Source organism: Aptenodytes patagonicus, chromosome 6 (assembly GCF_965638725.1).
Source record: "Aptenodytes patagonicus chromosome 6, bAptPat1.pri.cur, whole genome shotgun sequence".
NCBI lineage: Eukaryota > Metazoa > Chordata > Aves > Sphenisciformes > Spheniscidae > Aptenodytes > Aptenodytes patagonicus.
Window position 1 is genome coordinate 18,752,343 of NC_134954.1, and position 20,128 is coordinate 18,772,470.

Sequence of the window (20,128 nt, forward strand, 5' to 3'; positions counted from 1 at the left end):
GTGTGAGCAGAGTGTCTTAAACCAGCTGCTGAAATGAGTGAAAAGGCAGCTGTTGGTCGAGACGCTTCATCATCACACAGTGTGTATCTGAGTAAGATACTGAAGACAGTGACAGGACTTCGTTAGCCATTTTAATCGGTGGTAACACGCAAGTGTCCAGGAGTGAATCCGTTTCGGTAACGGGTCCTCTAATTTTTTGCTATCTTAATAAAAAAACTGATCCAATGTATCTGTTTCCTTATGGAGTAAACATTCAGGAGATTTAAGAAGCAAATACACCATATCCATGAATTATCAACGCACCCATTATGATGTATATATTTGCACAATCTGAAAAATTAGTATCTTCATCCAAAATGCCAATGCTGGAAGGAAGGGGAAGCAATTTAGATAGGAAAAAAAGTTCTCTAAGTCCATTATTAAAACGTCAAGCTTACCCTTACCTTCTCTGAGTGGGTTCGGGAGACGATCAAATCTCTAGTTACTGCTAAAGTGATCTAGAGGAATGATGCCACACCTCATTTTCTTCAGTGCTTAGTTAACCGAAACATACAGTACATCCTCCAGACGTTCAGTAGAAAGGGATGCGTAAGAGAAACTGCACAGACTACTCCAAGATATTTATAAACACATTATTTACCGTCACTTCATATTGGCTTTGAGTTACCTATTATTTCTGAACAGACAAATACTCTCCTGCCTCTTCAGTTTAAAAAGTATTCCAGTTCCAGAATAGAGAAAGTTTTAACATTAAGGCATACATACAGCTATGTTGTTTGCTTTCATTTAATAAAGATCAATTTACTCAAATACATGGAATGTTGGCACAAAACTAAAGCTCTTGTGGAACAGCTACCAACCATACACAAATATTCTGTGAGGTCCTCTTGACTTGCGTTTCTCTGATAGATACACCACAAAATGGCTTTAATAATACAAACTGAATGCTGGATCAAATCTCTAAATAATAAGTAGCAGTTAAAGTAAATGGTTTGCTTTATTTGTGAATTATGTACAGAATACTTTTTTTTTTTTTTTAAATTCTGATGGAGCAGGAGAAAGAAAACAGCCATGATTTCCAAACCGTGCTGCTTCCTTCACCTGCTGGAGATGACAATCTTTCTCTGAACCAGATGTACAAAACCAGTTTGGATTTCCTCAGTTGCTGGCACACAGTCTGGAGAAACAGAGAACGCTGCAGCCAAATTCAGCACTACCAGCTTTTTATATTTTCAGCAAAATACTTCTGCTAAAACTAGTTTTCTTAGGAAAGTTTTCACAATCTTTTAAAAATAAAATCAAGAAAAATATCAAGAAAGCTGTGGGCTAAGAAGGGCTTTACCTAACTAGCTATCAAATGAGTATAACTAGGAATAATCTGAGATTTGGTCATTCAACTTTTACCTGTTTTACAAAAGCAAGTTTGAGAAGCTAAACTAATTGACCAGTTATGCAAGTACCAGAAAACTATGTTTTTCAGTATGTTTGAGGACGATCTGGGCAATCTATCAATCAATAGAAAATTTGTCAGATTGATAAAACTTCTGTAAATGGATATTAATGATTAACATAGTACCAAGTAATCAAGTTAATGGTTAAAAAAAATGAAGGAACTAGATATAAAACTGTTTGGTAACGTGTATTTCAGCAAACGAAGATGCTACTGTATGGTCTACGTTTTGGTGATCAGCCAACAAAGAAAATCCAACCATTTGCACATACTTAGTCCCAAAACCACAGTGAGTTATGATTTTTCATGTGAAGGCCTACTTTCGCTATCTTCCTCCTCTTCTTCTTCACAATCCCCTTCATCTGTTTGCTGTTCCAGTTCCTCTTTTGTGATCATTTCAAAGTCGTTTCCATTTCCACTACTGTGCTGGGACCTGTCGTCTTCACGCCTGTCACTGTCAGTGTCTGAATGTCGCTCTCCTCCTGAGCCGTCTGTTCCCAAGTTCCTCGTTGCTTCTGTTTTCCCATCGTCTTCTTCCTTCTTCTCACTATCTGATTTCTCCTCACTGTCGTATTTTTGCTGCTTTTTGGATTCTGATTTTTCCTCTTTCTTTAAGTCTGCTTTTGGTCCTTTGTATTCATGTGTGTACAGGGGCCTGAAGGAGTCAATGAATCCCACGTCTGCTGTAAGATTTGGCAGGAACCAGAAGTGATGCCGTCCTCCAGTGATAAGCCAGATGATAAGGAAAAGGATGCAGCGAGCTGTATAAAAAAGGGAAATTTGGGGGTTTTTTTCTTACAACTATGGTGTAAGAGATACCCACTACTAACGCCCACCCAAAGCCAGGGACAGGGGTGACCTCGAGGGAAGATCTCTCCTGCAATAGCACTGTGGAGTAGTTTGTTCTCACCATGCCTCCCCCACCCCATTAACCTTATGTCTTATCTATGATTTAGCTCTTCATCCCCCCTGCTAAAGAAATACAAGCCAAAGAAAGCTTTAAAATCCTGGTTACACCATTCTCACTACTGAATCTATTCTTATATACAGTTCTCGGGTTTGTTTTGCCCCCCCCCCCCCCTTTTTTTTTTTTAAATGGAGGCCGTAAACAAATATCCACTATACAGGAAACACGACCAGGTGACACAAACTCGAGCTTGCTTGCTTTCTGTGGCACAACTCTGACACCCAGTGGCCAGGAGGGAAACACACACAGGGAATCAGTCCGGCTACTGCTAACAACAACGGCCCGGGAAGCGAGACAGTCGCACCTCTCACACCACGTTGAAGAAGTAGGCTCTGTCTCTGCCCTTTTAGACTTCACTTGCTGATAAAGTGATGAAGACGGACACTTACCAACAGCAAGAAGAAGAATACTGGCGACAAAACAGCCTGCGCCTACACTGAGGTAATAAACACCAACACGCATTTCTGCTGGCCAGAGCGGAAACAGAGTTGCAGCTATAACGGCGATCACTAAATAGAAAGATGAAAAGCGTGAGAAGCATGATTAGTTTTTCCCGGTATGTGTACAAAGGTTCCAGGCTTACCACTTATTCAAGGTACTGGCTTAGCATAGTATGAGTTACTGATAGTATTTTACGCCTTGACTGAAACCTTGTCTCGTCCCACTGCTCCTGTTCTCACACGGGGTAGAGACACACCAAGGACCACATTCAGCAACTCTAAGTTGCTGTGCTTAGTCAACAGAACAAAGAGAGCACCTCTGAGGAGAGGGCACGAGCAAACAGGTGAGCAGGGAGCTGCCTATAACCAGTGCAGCAGGACACAAGCGCAGGGAGCTGGGTGGAGATCATGGTGGCCCCAAGGACTGGTCAAAGGCCTGAATACGGCCCCAAGGGATGACACGGATTCTGAGGAAAGGTGGTTCTCTCAGGGCAAGGAAGCTGGAAGGTACAGGTCAAGGGTGTGAGACCAGCAGTACAACGATCTCTTAGCTCACATCAGTTAACATCGATACTGATTTAGATTACAAAAAGAAAAATGAACTGATTTGGCTTATCCTACACAAATACAAGTTCTAGGGTCAGAAAGGTATCATTCATAGTTTAAAAAAATTCCTTTAACATCTTTCACATTTTTATATAATCCACCACATTTGCCTATTGGACAACTTGCTCGTTAGCTTAAAGCAATGGAAATAAACTGCTTGCAAACTTGTGCAAGTTCAGCCATTTGCTGAAGCATGTTTCAGGTTTGGTTTTGTTTGTTTGAAACATGTGTAGCCCCTCTGTCCTGAGATCAAAAGTCATATAATATGATTGGTGTCAAATCATGCTGAAACTGAAGAGCAAAAGCTTTGTCCAGAAAAAAGGCCTGTTGATACTATGCCTACGTTTACAATGTGCTCGCTAATATCTACTCTTACTTACCAAGTACAAGTCCCATGGCAAAAGTTTTAAAGTGAACAGGGTCATAGATCCACACATACACCTACAACAGAAATAATCTGGTTTACACTTGGAAAACAAGCTCTCTGAGAAACGGTTTCATTTATTCCCTCATGCAAATGCTTACTGCCATGCTGTAACACTTGGTGCTGAACAAAGGGCCCTGCGGTCAGTACCGTATCAGGGTAGAGGAGCAGGGCAGGGGGTCGTGTATCATAGGCAGGGCTCTACTTTGAACAGGACTTGAAACAGGTTTCTGCCAGTGAAAGAGGTGCAAAAGGAGACAGCCAGCCAAGGGGCTGCACGCCTGCGTGCCCACACTGACTACCTTAGCCATGTGCTGATCATAATCTGAGCCTCACAGCAGGGGGGCTAAGGACAGCGTGCCGCTCAGGCAGGACGCAGTGCAGAGCTGGGCAGGGAAGTGGCTGTGCTGGAGGCTTCCAGCTGGGAGGGGACGAAGGAAGGGAAGGAGTTTCCATACTGTGTAAGAACAACAGTGGAAATCTCAGACTGGATCTCTCAAAGAATTACTGCATGAAAGAAGTTGTACCCAGAGTAACTTACAGGCGATATAAAATCCTGGGGAAAACAATCAGAGAGTAAAACTGATGGGGAAATGAAAGATTCAGAAATCAACATTTGGTTTTATCTTTCTTTATTCATTAATGTTGTTCAGCATGAAGCCAAAAAACTTTTGTTGGGAAAAAATTTCTCAGGTCCACCAAGTGGAAACAAAAAAAATACTTCTGGCTTTAAAGAGATTCCCTTAAGAGAAAAAAACAGCCTGAACATACGGAACAAAGCAACCAGCTGAAATGCTCAGTTTGGCTTAAGTCCCATTTGGTGGCCTCAGATAAGTAGAATCGTAACCTCTGTTCCACAGCGCGCTGTTATCTACAGTTGCAACACTCTACCAAATGTTTGCGCGAGAACTGTGGATGCATTTGCATCAGATTTGCTCAGCCTTATGACAAAAAGCTTCTTGGTAAAGCGCAGAATTTTCTGAACTAGTAAAATCAGAATACTTTTTTTCTTACCAAACTAAACAGTTTGAATCTTAACTATTGTTAACTGTGAAAAGAAGCCGCTGATTACTAGAAACCAGCAACCCTCATAGCGATGAGCTAATATGAACTAGCAGGAGGACACCTTAGAGGCAGCAATACAGTTTTTCGGTGTGATGCAACAAGTATTTAATATGCTACTTCTCACAGGGTATGAAAGTTGACTATATGCAGGCATAACTCTGCTGCCAGTCAACTGTTCTGTGAGCCCAACCAAACTGAAGATTGTGACTGGTGACTGGGCAATAAGATAGTGTGTAATGTTCAGTGTTTGTAAGTGCAAAATAACAAAGAAAAGGAAAAAACAGCTCTAGTGTAAATACACAAGGATTGGCTCTAAATTAGCCACTACTTAAGAAAGATGTTAGGAGTTGCAGTTCTTAAAAAACTGTCAGCTCATTAATAAACAAAAAAGTAAATGCTGTTAAGACAAAAAGCAAGTACTGTTACACTGCAAGTACAGTACTGCACCCTCGTTTTGAACGCTGCATGCCACTCTGGTTACTCCATGTAAAAGACAATAGGGAGGGTCAGAGGTAGGTGTGATTCTGTATGAGGAGGGATGCAACAGAGCAAGGCAGGTTGTGAAAGAACTGACTGAGAAGAGTAAAATACAGATACAAAAAGGAAGTACATTTTCCACACAAGTGATTTATTGACAGCGTTCACTGCCATGTATGTTTTATAACCAAAGATATACAAGAATCTTAGGGGAGATTCCAGGACGGTGACACACAGCATCAACACAGCACAGTATAATTTTGCTGAAGTAAAAACTTAACACTTACCCCAAATCTTAAAAGCACAAATATGACTCTGTACATTACAGAGCTGTTAAAGAATTAAATTCTTTGTCTTCCAGGAAAGCAAAGTACAGAGAAGTATTTAAGACCACAGTTTCAGTGGTAAAGCCAGGATGAGGACTCAGGAATGCCCAAGTGTCACCTCTCTGCTCAGATCACAAAGTCAGGCAGCCTCTGGATGGCAGGTATTTTTTATTTCCCTTCCTGTGATTGAACATCATGTTCTAAAAGGCCTGTCTTTTGTTTAGAAATATTTCAGCATGACAACGGCCATAGGATAATTTGGGTTGAAAGGGACCTCAGGTGGTCTCTAGTCCACCCTCCTGTTCAAAGCAGGGTCAGCTCTGAGGCCAGCCCAGGTTACTCGGGGCTTCACCCAGTCTGGTCTTGAAAGCCTCTGAGCACGGAGGCTGCAGAAGCACTCTGGGCAGCCTGCTCCAACATCCCATCACACCCTGAGGACAAACTTTCACCTCATGGCCGCTAACACGTAAATTACTGGTAATTAAGTCTCCTCTTAGATTTTTTTAAGTTACTGTCCTACATTTATCTCCCCCTAACCTCCTTGCAAATATCTACAAATCCGATGTTTCACAATCGGCCATCACATTGCCATTCATTTTTCTTTCAACATGTCAAGAAAGAGTTTGCAGAAATCCAGTAAATTAATCTATTATCTGACAATAGTACATTGACACTAAAAGTTAGAAAGTACCCATAAATCCTACCTCATTTCCATCCAAGAAAACTTGGTCTTCGTGTGGCTCAAGTTTAAATTTCCTCTTAGTTTCCTTTTTCTTGGGTGTTCCTGGGGTCTCATCCTGAAGACAAACACATATTACATATATTAAAGAAACAAAAAAAAAAGTTGAGGGCTTTAATTTCTAGTATTTTTATGTTGAGTCTGATAACTTTTCACAAACTTAAGATCATGTTCACGCTTTTTTTTTCCTAAAGATGCTTTATTTCCTCCTGTTCTCATTTATTGCCAACTGGGTACCTCAAAAATAAAGGAAAATTGTAAGGAAAGAGAAATTTTTATTTTTAGTTAGTGTCTAAGGACTAGACTATGACTTCAGTATTACATTATGTCTTCAAATGCATAGCAAAGCTCCACTGATATTAACAGAAAGCCTGCACAAAGATCAAGAACAGGGTACAACACTTCATAATCACTAACTCTATTAGAATTATTTGTTACCTTGGTGCCATATTTACCACATGGGCATCCTTTCAGAATCAGTTTCTGCCTGTTTATTCTCTACCCTCCTCAATCTCTTTTTGGATCTTGTGCTTCCTCTTCCCTGTCTCCTGTTTCCTTCTCTTTGCTTATTTCTTTGCTTGAAATTAACTTCCTAATTTTTGTCCTGTGTTGTTGTTCAAGTTACTACCCACTGGCTTATATAATCCACTAAAATATCAGTTCAATAAATAACGATTAGTTTAAAAATCAACATTACATTTAATAATGTAACTCTCCAGATGACAGGGAATTGGAGGAGTTCATAACTTTCATAATCAGCATTTTAAAGTACCTCAAGAGTTAGGTAATCTTACCCTGGCTTCTATGTTTAGGCTGCCAGCAAGATTGTTTTGTTTATAATTCTTTTATTAGCCATGTAGCTTTCTTCTGAGATCTAGACCTTTGCACACAGACCATACCCCTCTCACTAAATGTGCCATTATTTGACTTAGGAGTGTCTGAACGGGAATAACTTTTGAGCACTATCCTACTAACTCTCACTGGATTCATACCACTGTATATAGAAGAAAAAACACATCCCTTCATCAAGTTTCTCCTGCAGATTCCTAACATTTTAATTTAGGAATTCTGTTCTGCTAATAAAAGAAATCAGGAATAAAAATGTGAAAAAGCACATGAAAACTTGTACAGTAATAATAGTTTGAACTTTAAAGAAAGTAAATCAGAAGTCTGTGAAAACTAGACATTATGCAGATTAGTAATGGAGCTGTCATACAAAAAAATGGTCCACTATTACAGAGCTATTTACAAGCACCATGTATCAAATATTACATTCCAAACATTCTTCTTACCAAACATTGCAAAATTGCTTGTTTTACATGTGCAGCTACACTGTTTTGAGATGTTAGGTCCCATGCATACGTGTCACTCTATGCTAACCTACACTTGTACAAAGCATCATTGCCCGCTGCAGCTGAAGAGAAGTAGTTTTTGATTAACTCAGTCCACATTAGAAGATGATGAGGTACACAAAGGCCCAACTGAAGCCTCTTTTTTGATCTAGATCAAAATCAGAACTCCCAACGTTTAAAAAAAACAAGGAGAGAAGCAGCATATTTTAGAGATGAAAACAGGCAAAAAAGGTATGTTACATTTTAGACCAATCAACCATATTTTTAAGCCAATGTAATCTTAACAATCAGTTACAGGTTTGTCTCTTCTCTTACAGATAGTACTTACCTTCTTACACTCCTCTTTTTCACCATCCTTTTTCTTTTCCTTTTCTTTCTCCTTCTTAGTTTTTTCATCTTTGCCACTTTCCTTCTTGCTCTTTTTCTCCTCTTCTTTCCCACTCTCGGCCTTTCCTTTTTCCTTTTCTTTTTTCATATCCTTGTCAGGTTTCATTTTCATCACTTTTAATGCTCGATGAAAGAACTGTTTTTTCAGGAGTCTTAAAATGAAAAACGTTAAATGATACATTTAAGCGTGGCTGCGATAACAACGTTTACACTCAATTATGTTATTAGATACCATTCTAGATTATCTATCTAATATAATCATGAATAGCATGACTGAAAGACAGAGACATCTGCTCTATTTGCAAATAAATACCCCAGACCTAATTATCCTGTGTCTCACCTCTTGCTTTGCTTTTATTGTTCATCTGTTCAAAACTGGGTAAAACCCATACTTTTCCATGGCAGCATTTTGCATAGATATAAATGAATACACAAGATGTAGGACGGAGAAAGCCACCAGGTCAATTTAATTATCTTTCCCATTAATGCAACTCCATCCAATATTTATTTTCAAGTTCATGTCAATGTATTTCATAGCAAAAATAAGAAAGTGGACATATGGCATATCAAGTTCCTTGGTAAGTGGTGCACGATGAAGAAAATCACCCTGTTGAAACTGTGGTACATATGCAAGCATTCCATTCATGTCAGCTACAAACATACCTTATAGCAAGTATATATACAGCCAGCGGGGCACCAGGAAGTAGTATTTGGTAGTCTTAAGGTTGTCACCAACAAGTAATGTCCTTGAAAGGATCATAGCCAAATTCAGAATAGGAAGAGCAGTACAGAATACTGCTCTTCAGACTGAGAGGAAGCAGTGGGATGTGAAATCCAAGCACACATTCACACTGAAAATCCTGATCGTATGCATCAAATTGATTTGATTGGTCCTTGATTTCCTTCATCTCTTGCTGCAGACCAAATCCTTTTGCTGGACTGCTTGTTAAATTAGGAAAACTCACTAAAGAGAGAGAAGTCATTCTACCAATTAAACTTATGTGCATGCTGACTATCAAGCAGAGTTGTTTCAAGTATATTGAAAAACTTCCTTCAGACAATCGTTGACATGGATCCTCTTTCTAGCAACAGAAAATCACTTGTTTGGGAGAAACTACTTTTCTTCACAGCTGGAAGTTTAGGGGACTCAGGTACTAAGCAGCCCACAGGACAGGTCTGGGCTGCAGGACAGCTCTTTCACTTGCAGGAGCTACCTCTGCCGGACTATAAAAAGACGGGACTGTGCAAGACCTACTGCTCAGAGCATGGAGCCACGGCATCAGTGTGGCCAACAGCCAGGTCCTGAAGTGAGACAGACCTTGACATAACTAATGAAGTCCAGATTGCTTGCTGATTCCCCAATTGTTAACCCTCTATAGATCTGCTGAACAAAGCATTACTGATGTAGCTTATTTGTGAACAAAACCCCTCAAAAGAAAACTTACTGAACTTAGATCAATATACAAGTGTACCGGGAGACCTTAGGTACTGGAACAGCGTTAAGAATTCAGTTAGTAACTTGTTTTAAATATGCAATTGATCGATGCAGTTGACACAGGATGAAGGAGCAGGATCTGATATTTGTTTTTTGTTTGATAGGGCAGGTAAAATGAGAAATAGCCACACCGAGAGTTAAGGTACTTGTTTTTAATATGAGTAAGAGCCTAAGCAGCCTCTTATACTGAAGGGATTATTTTTGTATTAAGATAATCCTCCATCCCTTCCAAAAGGCAAAGGAAGTAGACAGTGCTAATATTTAAAACTCTGAAAACAGCTTCAGTGACCAAAGGTGGCCTTAGCATTATTAGCAATATAGAAGCGAGCAAGAGAAACCAAACTGCAGACGTGGTATGGTGCCAAATGGATCATCAGGCCACGAAATGATACTGGTGATAAAAATCACTGCCAGAGAACAGAGAGTTGAACTGATTTTCTTTGCACACTACACAGGCATTCTTTACACTGCTGGAGCTGAAGGACTTAACCAACTGTTGACTCATCTGATGCTTTAGTAACTGAAGAACAAACACACAGACTCCTACCGCAGTCGAAAGACTCTGGAAGGGAAAACTTATTTTTCTGCTTCCATTAGAATAATGCTTTTTTCTAAACTTTCTTGAAGAAATCAGCAAAAGGATTAAAGTTCAAACACAGAATCAGCCCTGCCTCAGCCCTGGAACTGGGGGGGAAGAATCTCGCCTTCCTGGATGGCTATCTAAAAGAGGCCAGAAAAAAAAAAGACTAAATATTAGCCACATTCTTCATTTCTAAGTAGCTTTCGCAGAGCTCTCCCAAGTGTAGACAGTCCTCTTAACCCTATGTGTCTGTCCCAAATGAGGTATAGTCAGAATATGCCATTCATCTAAAAAAGCACTTAAGAGTACACTAAGCAGCAGGGACATACCATTTGAGAAGCATAAACTGAACGTCAAAGTCCAGCTTCTGCCATGATGGCAGACTAGGTCCACGGGAAGTAGAGATTTGAGAGCTCTGACCCTACTAACTTAAAATAACTGTAAAATTTAGGAAAATTGTTTTGTTCATCTTGCTGCCCAAAGCAGCATAATGAAAGCATGAGAGAGTTTTGAGAACAAATATGATGAAACTACATTGTTTCCACCCTCAAACACAGTAATAAAAATATATTCATTATTTTTACATACAACCACAAACGTTTTAGAATGCACGAAGCCTAAGTGAAATTCGTTCCTAAATAACTAAGACATCTTGACAACTATACTCATTAATAAAATTGATGAATTAGGCTAGGTCATACCTGTTGCAGTAATCAACCACAGACTCTCGGGTTGTAAATAAAGCCTCTTCTCCTTTCTTTGCCTTTGCCCATTTAGAATCCAGGAGGCAATCCACAGCTTTTGAGGCTAGAGGGGAAAAATGGAATTAAAAATGCATTAAAATTAATGACATTTATTTTAATATTTAGTCTACATTCCTTGAACCACACCAACCAGTCAGTCAGTTCTAGTGATGTTCCACATCCTCTCAATCTTTCAAGTAAGACTAGACACTATTCTGAAATACAGCACTCTTGACAACTATACACCTTTACATCACAGAGCGAAAAGTTTATTGTGTTTACTTCAGGCTGGTAAGATTAATTTTATGGCTATCTAATGCCTAGGTAAGTTTTCAAAACCAAACTGTAAGATCAGTACTTATTAGGTAAAGCACTAATAATAAAAACAAAACAGCCACCCCCCAAGTACAATGTCAGAAGAAGAAAGTTTTATTTTCTGGTTGAGTAACCCTACCAATAAAATAATCAACTCGGTGGCCCATCATGTTGGTGGATTTTGTTGGACAGTTGAAACGTAGGTATTTAGCAATAGCCTTCTCCTCCTTGAATGGCTCACCGACCTCCTACAATAGTAAAAGTGCAAAATTAATACAGTTTTAAACACATGGGAAAGCCACTCATTTGGGCTCAAAAATCAGATATTGCAAAGTCCTCATTATTTTATGGCAATAGATAAATAACAAATAAAGTGTAAAAGATGTGAAAATAGGTCACGTAATTTTTCCCCAAGAACTTTTTGCCTACATAAAGTAAAAAAGCATTCCTTTACGAACTCCTTTAACAGCTCTGTAAAAAGAGCAAACTAAAGGAGGAACTAAGAGAAAAGCACTGGGCATATGGAAAGCTACTTAAGGCATACAAGCTTGGATGAAAACAGTTGTGAAGCTGAGAGCAAAGAAAAGCAACAGAGTGAGGAATGAGCATGTATGAAATGACAACAATGCATATTGTCAGAATACAAAGCAGCTTGAATTTCATGTGAAAGAGGAGAAAACCATGTTGAAAAGAAGTTGAAAGATTTGGCTAGAAAATTTCAGTACCACTGATATTGACTACAAAATGACTTTAACTTCAGAGTACCATTGAGGAGATTCTTCCAATCTAGAGACTAGGAACATCAGTATGAAGCACTGCAGGATGAAGTACGTGAACGTCAAAACGCCTGCTTTAGGAAAAGGGAGCCCTTAGTCTGCACGCATTCATAAATTCTGTACGTTTACCAAGTTGCAGGAAGGTAGCAGAATTCAAAGATTTGTAAGACAGAAGGATGGAGATGGGCATTTTCAATTATGTAAAATTAAGACTTAATATTTGTAAGCAGGAAAGGAAGACCTTTCTAATGTTCCTGCTTCACAAAAACATATCTGAAACAAACATTTGGCATATTACACTGACTCACGCAAACCTCCTCAAAAATTGCTTTCTGTAAGAGTGCTTTTAATCAGTAAGGCTTAATTGTCCAAATCCCCCCGCTACTCACAGATCAATAACAGAGAAATGCTAGGACATCTTTTCAGACTGCCAGTACTTTTCTGTACCTATTCTTCTCATGCTGGCCAAAGAAGCAGATTACAGAAGCCACAAAACAGACTGGTGATTTACAGGAATATACAGAATTCAAAGATCCTATTTAAAGACATAATGTTTTTAAAGGTCAATAAACATATACAACCTCTATTACCGCTTTTAAGATGTATGATCGTAATATTGCAAGAAGCATGTCAAGTGGAAATGCAAGGTCAAATAGATGTTGTTATACCAGAATAAAAACTTCAGATGGTGAGAGTTGTTAATTTTCAACAGTTTGCACAGCTAGCTTTCAAAATCAACTGGTTAATGAATTATCCTTCTAGATGGGATTGTTGCTTTTCCTACCTGAGGACAATTTTAAAGAGAGTAATACAGACATAAAATATCCAAATGACCAAAAGCACTCCGTAGTTTGTTAGTTCTGAGGTTATTGACATTTTTAAAGCCTAAATTCTTTATATGTAGGCAGACATATGCTCTCATACTCACCAGTTAGACAGTTTTAAAAACATGTGCCTAAATTAAGCCAGATGATGCTAACAGTCCTCATATAGATTAAATTAACTCTTTCTTCATGTTCAATCTTTTTTTTTCTTTCCAATTTTAAAAATCTGTGTAACTCATGGAAAACTATTCACTAACTGACAGCGCATGTATGCACATAATTTATATACTGTGGTTTGATGTCCCCTTATATGGTACAGTTGTACCAGTAGTTGTAAATCACTGGTGATACTACCAAGTTTGGTACCAAAACAGATTTGGTCTAATAGCAAGAAAATGAGTTACAATGCATTTAAAGAAAATGAGTGAATGTGTACCATTGTTATCGTATGGCACATGCACAAGGTACCATGGAGAGTGATGACTATGTAGCAACTGAGTTTCAAAATAATGCTTTTGTAGTATTTCCTACCAGCAAATTAAACTTAGAACAACAACTCACAGGGCAAATGTTGTTCTTCACAGCACAGACTGTAAAACAGTCAGAGAAGCTATAGATATTCACATCGATGTTGATTCCTCTGCTAGGATTTTTTTTTTCTTTCTAAAATATTTATGATTCTGATAGGTCATGTGATGTGCTATACAGGCAGTGGCTGGCACCAGGAGATTTTTTTTTTTTTGATTGCCTCTTACTATCTATTGCTTTGCCCTTTTCTGTGGGATAGTTTCATAACATCCCAAACAAAAAAAGCTTCCCTGTGAGAGAGACTGCCACAGTTTAACTGTGCTCATTCTGAGAAAGTTTCCCCTGCAATTTAATCCCCATTTTTCATCCTATTTTCATCCCTTTATTTGCAGAGCCAGGCTTCTGTTAAAATATTAAAACAGATGACTGACAGAAAACAATATTACATTTCATCATAAAGTGAAATCAACAAAAGCACTGAAAATTTCAGTATCCTAAGCACAACTTTTTAAAGACGCAGTTCAACTGATCTTTATGTTCAGTTGTAAAAATAGCCAAAACCCAGGCATTTTAAGCCTCCTCATACATTTAGAAAAAGATTATACAAATGAATCAAGGGGTCGTCAATAAATTATAAAGCTTTAAAACAGATGACACAGCCTTAAAAAGCAATATGAAAACTTCCTGATAGTTAAAGTTTGCTCTTATAGGAAAGACAGAAAGATTCAAGAACCATCTCAGGCAATATATTTCTGGAATGTTGTAAAATGTCTTCTCAATTAAAATGCTATGATTAAACTTTTTCAATTAATAAAAATTAGGATAGTGTCAAGCTTCCAAATGCTTCTGCTCTAGATTTTGTTTTAGGCCCTTGCATCTACTTTAATTTTATATATTGAAAAATGCATGTTGTCACTAGACAGCATGTAAAATTTAGAGATTTATGATCCTTGATAATTTACAAACTCTGGAAGAATGCCATTAAAAATAAAATCAAACCCAATTTCTTATTTATCTAGACAGAAGAACTCCATCTACAGGAAGACAGGAAAAGCAGTGCTCAGCCTACCTACTTACTAGAAATGCACTGACATTTTAAAATTTTTAAGAATAATTCTCAAGCATTCCTATCAAAATTCTGCCCTATATGAATTCATAAAACAACGTCGAGATTTTCAAACCCAGGGACCTTCCAGATCCACTGAAGTGAAAGGAAAACCCTAATCAAATTATTTTTTTACCACTGTCTCCCAAATCGAAGTATAGCACAGTGCATTCTGAACTTCCTTCAATACACTGATGTAGTTCCAGTTAATTCAACCTCCAGCTGGGACTGCAGCAGCGAAGAAGCCTGTATACACCAAAAATAAAAACATCTGAACTGATCTGTTAAAACTAGTGTGCCCATGAGCTTCCTCCTCCCTCTCATCTCTACCTAAGTATGACTTAATTCAGGTTCTCTTACTCCTGGAACCACTCAATGGATGTCAAAAGGCCAGAGCATATTTGTGGTTTGAAATTTTACTCTTTTTTTTTCTCCTTTGCATCACAGCTGCAGGAAGACAGGCACGACCCAAGACAGGATGATTTCCCTCCACAGCACTGTAATGTAAACAAGGTTTCTGGAAAATCAGAACAGAGTAAATGATGACTATCTCTAACAAGACAAGTTATTTCATGTGCAAACGTATTACAAGGATTTATGTTCCTCTGTTTTAAAGGGGTCATCAAAATTCTTTGATTTCAATAAAATGAATATCTAGTTTATTTCTTTGCTCCTACATCTTAGAACTTAGATTTTCAGAACACCGTCCCTCACAGAAGACTTCTGAAGCCTAATAGTTTATACAGTTTTCAGATAAGGAAAAGAAGAAATTTAAGCACATTTGTCATGTGCAGCCTGTTTTTCAAGCTGAGAGGCTACGTCAAAAATGACACTATGTCAACCCATGTTCCATTCCTCATACCTCTCATATTATAAGGACAGTACAACTGCACTAGCATTATCTTCTCTGAAGATGGTCTGAGCACATCACAGCTTGGGCTGAATTGCAAGATTATCTTTTTCCTTTCCCTGTTGACTCTCAGGACCTTAGACTAGAAGATGTTCTGTGGCAGGGGAGTGGGTACTCCTCATCCATCCTGCTGAAACATTTATACTTTGCCTAAAATAAATCAAAGTGCAGTAGGACAGAGAAAAAGTACACAAATTAGCATAATTCGATAGATCACTGGGTGGAAGCGGGTAGGGAGGGAACAAACAAGTTAGGGTCTTAGGACTTGCTCTTAGGACTCCATCTATATTTTCTTCAGTGACTAACAAACATAAAATTGTCCAACTCTTGCACTGATGACCAGTACATGGCTTGCCCAAGGTCTCTTAAAAGCAACTGTGGCAGAGCCATGCAGAGAAACTAGTTCTTCTGGATTACCATGGCTATGTGCTAGCCGCAAGACATTAACTTTTCTTTACAGAAAAAGAGGAACAGATTTTTTTTTGTCCTATACATACCCTATGAAGTATTTGTTTTCTTCCTTCTGTCTTTTCAGCCGTCACTAATTGTTTTGAGCAAAAGCTGTAAACATACAGAACTCTAAAACACATGCCAAAGGAGCAAACGTACAGTACTTTGAAGCCAAAACATGCCAGCTTCAGTCCTCTTCTAACCCTAGGCCAGTTTTTTCAACTTTTTCCCTTCCCACCTCCAAAAATGTAACTCAGATTTTCAAAAGACAGTGATCTTGTTTTACTGACAAGTAGGGCTGCTACTTTTAATTCCTATTTGTCTGCGTTTTTCCCCCCTCAATCTTCGATTCTTCCTCCTCTATCACCTGATACCAGTCACTTTTGAAGAAGTTATTTAGCCATTCTGTGTTATCATCCCACTCAGGTTTACTAGAATTTATGAGAAAATAAAGACAAACGGGCAAGCTGGATTAAAATTTGCATTACTGGAAAACCATTGCATTGTCATTTCTGAAGATCCTTTCCATACCCATTCACAAAAAACTGTAGCACAGGAAGCAGCAATGCAGCTGTTGCACATTTTCCTTCCAGCAGAGCCCAAATCAAGACACGACAGAACCGTAGGCTACAACAATTAATATTGACTAGTAGATGTCCTTCATCAGGAGAATCTCAAAGCTTGAATCCAGTGATTCAAGAGAAAAAAAAAGTCAAGAAGGAAGGTATGTGTCATTAATGGCACGTACACGGCATTGATGCCACCTCAGCCATCAATTTGCAGTGAGACATTTGCCCAAGAACTGCCTAAGAACTGTTTTCTCTATTTATAAGAGCAGTATTTATATGCATTAACATTTCTAGAGTAGAGGACACAGCACTAAGGCGCTATGCAAGTGCTGTTAATCACAATGCAAACATAAACAAAACTTCACATGGGCAGAATAAAACTGTGCACAATGGAATCCAACCAATATAATTAAAACTTAATGCCTACTTAACAGTCAAATTGCAGATCTGCCAACAAATTGCCATGTGTTACCCAGCTGAATGTTTGTTAAAGTAACCAACTGTGAAGATTTTGTGTTTAAGTGAGTATTTCAGTATATGTATGGAACCGTACTTTTTTTTTCCCAAGAGATGAAATAGCTTTGATCAGGTTGCTGGAGTAACAGGCATTCAAAGACATCCCCCATCTTCTGTCTAAAGAAAAGATACTAAACTAGCCATCAGACAACCTATCTTGTTTTTCTTTTAATAAGTCCTTTATATACAGCAAGCATTCTTGATTTCAGAAATCTGAATCATGTGGGGGCCCACTGGCTCGAGCAATCTGCATCCCACAGACCAGTCTCTTTTCACTACTGCATGCCTGAAGTAATCTCCATGTTAATTACAGTTAAATTACCATCAGGAATGACACTTTGAAAACTTTACCTCTAAAATGTCTTTATTCAAACTTTTGAAGTTAAGATTTCTGCAACTTACAAACTTTCAGCTTGTTGCCAGAGGAAGAGTCTAAGCTATGCAATACGGATTGGGCAATGTGTCTTTTTATGAAAATGCATTCTATAAAACACATCCTTCCTGTTACCACTTCCGATGGAAAACACAGAAAGTAGGCTTGACAGAACTTTAAACTATTTTGTTGAGACTTTTTTCATGTCCCATCTCATGTTTAGCTAGCTGACCTAACTACCATGATTCCAAACTTGATGGTGAACATAAAATCCTATAAAAAATTATTCAGAAACCAGTTTCTGTACATATAGTAGTTATAATTGAACTCTCATTTTATCAGCCTCTTCCACAGCTAAATAGACCATCTCCTGCTCAGAACCTTACTCTTGTCAAGAAATACAGCTCTACTTAATGACAATGGGGTATTCAATGTCAGACTTGCATAAAGTATGATAAAGTCTCTTTATTAAGGGGAACACATCACCCTAAAGTAAGTACACACTCCTAAAGCACTTGAAACACCTACAAATAAACATCCCACACTTCCATTTTAAAAGAAGAAACTTGCAGCATTATCCTGAAACATGATAATCATACTGTAACTATGCCAATAAAGTTCAAAAAGCTTAACCCCCCCCCCCCCCCCAAAACCAACTACTAAGAAAAATATATGTCGTTTTATTCACTGACCAATTAAGAACTCCCTCTGGGCATTCAACAGTATTCTTTGTTCACTGTCTTGTCTTGCCATTGTTGTTGACATACACTGGGAAACTACTAAGACACAACAGACATTTATCTGCATAATTATATCACAAATTTAGGCCACAATCTTAAACCTTAAGTGTTAACACCCAGACATCGATTTAATTACTAACAATCCGGGAAATACTTTTACTGCTAAGAGGCTGGAAATTAAGCATTTGCTTAAGTGCTTGCAAGACCACAGCCTTGGGTATTATACAAAACATTAAATTACATTTAATTTGGTTGTGATGGATGCTTTATTGGGCTGTTATCATCCTCCGTAAGGGACAGTCTATGATGATTATGAAAAGAGAATAATTCTGTAATGTTTTATGATAATTCATTGAATGCCTGTGATTGATAAGGCTTGCTTAACAAGATTCTGATTAATTACTCTTTGCATTCCGCCTCTCCTTCTCCAGTAATCTGAATTAAAGGGGAAGAAAGGAACCATTACAAGTACAGACACGTCTCCATCTTCTTGGGGGAAGGGAAAGTGGGCTGGGAAGGGAAAGGAAGAGAAAAGAGAGAGGGCAACCAAGCAGAAGAATGACATATGATGTGTACATTGTTGAATGGCTGTATGATTTCTCTCATGAATATTATGTCCACTTAACAGCAGAGCAATAAATCCAAAACCAAACATTATTTAGGCTTAGAGTTAATAATACATAACAGTAACAGGCATTATAATAACTGATGCTGTAACTATGCCCAAAACTTGCATTAGAAACTGTAAAACTGTTAAAGTTACCTGGAAGTCTGGACTTCTCAATATGTAAGTGAAAATACCTAAGCAGTCATCATTTTGCCTTTAAGTGATACCATGTAATTATCACTACATTTTAACATGATCTCAAAGCTTATCAGGTCTATTTTTAGACGCAGTTCTTTGTTTATGTTTTCTAAAAAGAAATTTGTTTTCCTCACCACATCATTTCCTGGCTGTGGCAAGTTGTTTTTAAGATGCTCATACCATGTCCCATGTCTTTTGCTTACGAATCACTGGAATAGACACGCTGGGTGTCAGCTCTAGGCTAAGGTGACTGCTCGCCTGGGTGTTTTGAACGTTGCTCTTACCACATGAAGCTATTGTTCGACACTGGTAACAGGTGAGATTCTAAGTATAACATGGCGATTAAAAATAGGTAACAGCTCGAAATCTCACTCTCTGGTCACCGAGAAAGACGATGTACTTTTGAGGGCGCAGACCCCGAGAGGACAGAACCGCCGGGCCCTCAGATAACGGATGGGCCGGGGTGCCCCGCCGGTCGCCCCTCAGTCCTCCGCCGAGGCGGCAGCCGGTGCTGGGGGAGCCGGGGCGGCAGCGTCTGCAGCACTCCCGAAACGCTCCTACTTGCGCTTCTCCGCCGCCGCCGCGCAGCGGGCTCCAGTTTTTCTCAGTATTTACTAGGGTTTACGAATTTGCCAGAAAATTCTGAGGAAAACCTGTCCCCCCGGTGCCCGCCCGGGCTTTCACCGACCGCCGGTGCGGCGCTTCCCGCGCGCTCCCGGCGCCTGCGGGGCTCCCGCTGCCCCGGCGGCGGCCGAGACGAGGGCGCTTCTCTCACCGCCGGCTCCCGCGGGCCGCCCGGGCGCACGGCGCGGGCCGCCCGGGCGCACGGCACCGCCCGCCGCCACCGCCTCCTCGCAACGGCACGGCGTCGGGGCGGGGAGGCCGCAGAACCAGGGGGGGAGCCCCGCTGAGGGACGGCCGGACCGCCCGGCGCAGCCCGCCCGGCGGGGCCGAGCCGCCCTGAGGACGGAGAGGGGGAGCTGCCGCCTGGGGAGGGAGCGCGTGCCGGGCAGAGAGGGAGAGGCTCGGCTACCTGGATCCGCTTCCTGTGCCTCCGCCGCTCCGCCATGTTGTCCCCGTCTGCTCCGCCGGTGACGTGGGCCGGGGGGGGGGGGGTGGTGGCGGCGGCGGCCTCGCGAGAGGCGGCGGGAGCCGGCAGAGGGGCG

At 39.8% G+C, this 20,128-nt stretch overlaps 1 protein-coding gene across 1 annotated transcript; it reads right to left on the minus strand.

Annotated features, from left to right (window-relative positions):
* Positions 1 to 618: 618 nt before the first annotated feature.
* Positions 619 to 20,060, minus strand: SEC62 (SEC62 preprotein translocation factor). The gene is made up of 8 exons (XM_076341389.1): positions 19,996 to 20,060; positions 11,506 to 11,614; positions 11,010 to 11,115; positions 8,175 to 8,385; positions 6,460 to 6,552; positions 3,844 to 3,904; positions 2,807 to 2,926; positions 619 to 2,211 (listed from the first exon to the last, which is right to left on the minus strand). Exons 1-8 carry the CDS (start codon positions 20,029 to 20,031, stop codon positions 1,745 to 1,747), a joined length of 1,203 nt encoding a protein of 400 aa, XP_076197504.1. The 5' UTR covers positions 20,032 to 20,060; the 3' UTR covers positions 619 to 1,744.
* Between the last annotated feature and the right edge of the window lie 68 nt (positions 20,061 to 20,128).

Bases quoted from the DNA above. Each gene is read 5' to 3' on its own strand.
- SEC62 (XM_076341389.1), bottom strand. From the start codon at position 20,031: ATGGCGGAGCGGCGGAGGCACAGGAAGCGGATCCAG. The intron at 11,615-19,995 runs GTAGCCGAGCCT...TTACTATTGTAG, and splicing joins GGCACAGGAAGCGGATCCAG to GAGGTCGGTGAGCCATTCAA. The intron at 8,386-11,009 runs GTATGACCTAGC...TTTCATTTTAAG, and splicing joins GTGGTTGATTACTGCAACAG to ACTCCTGAAAAAACAGTTCT.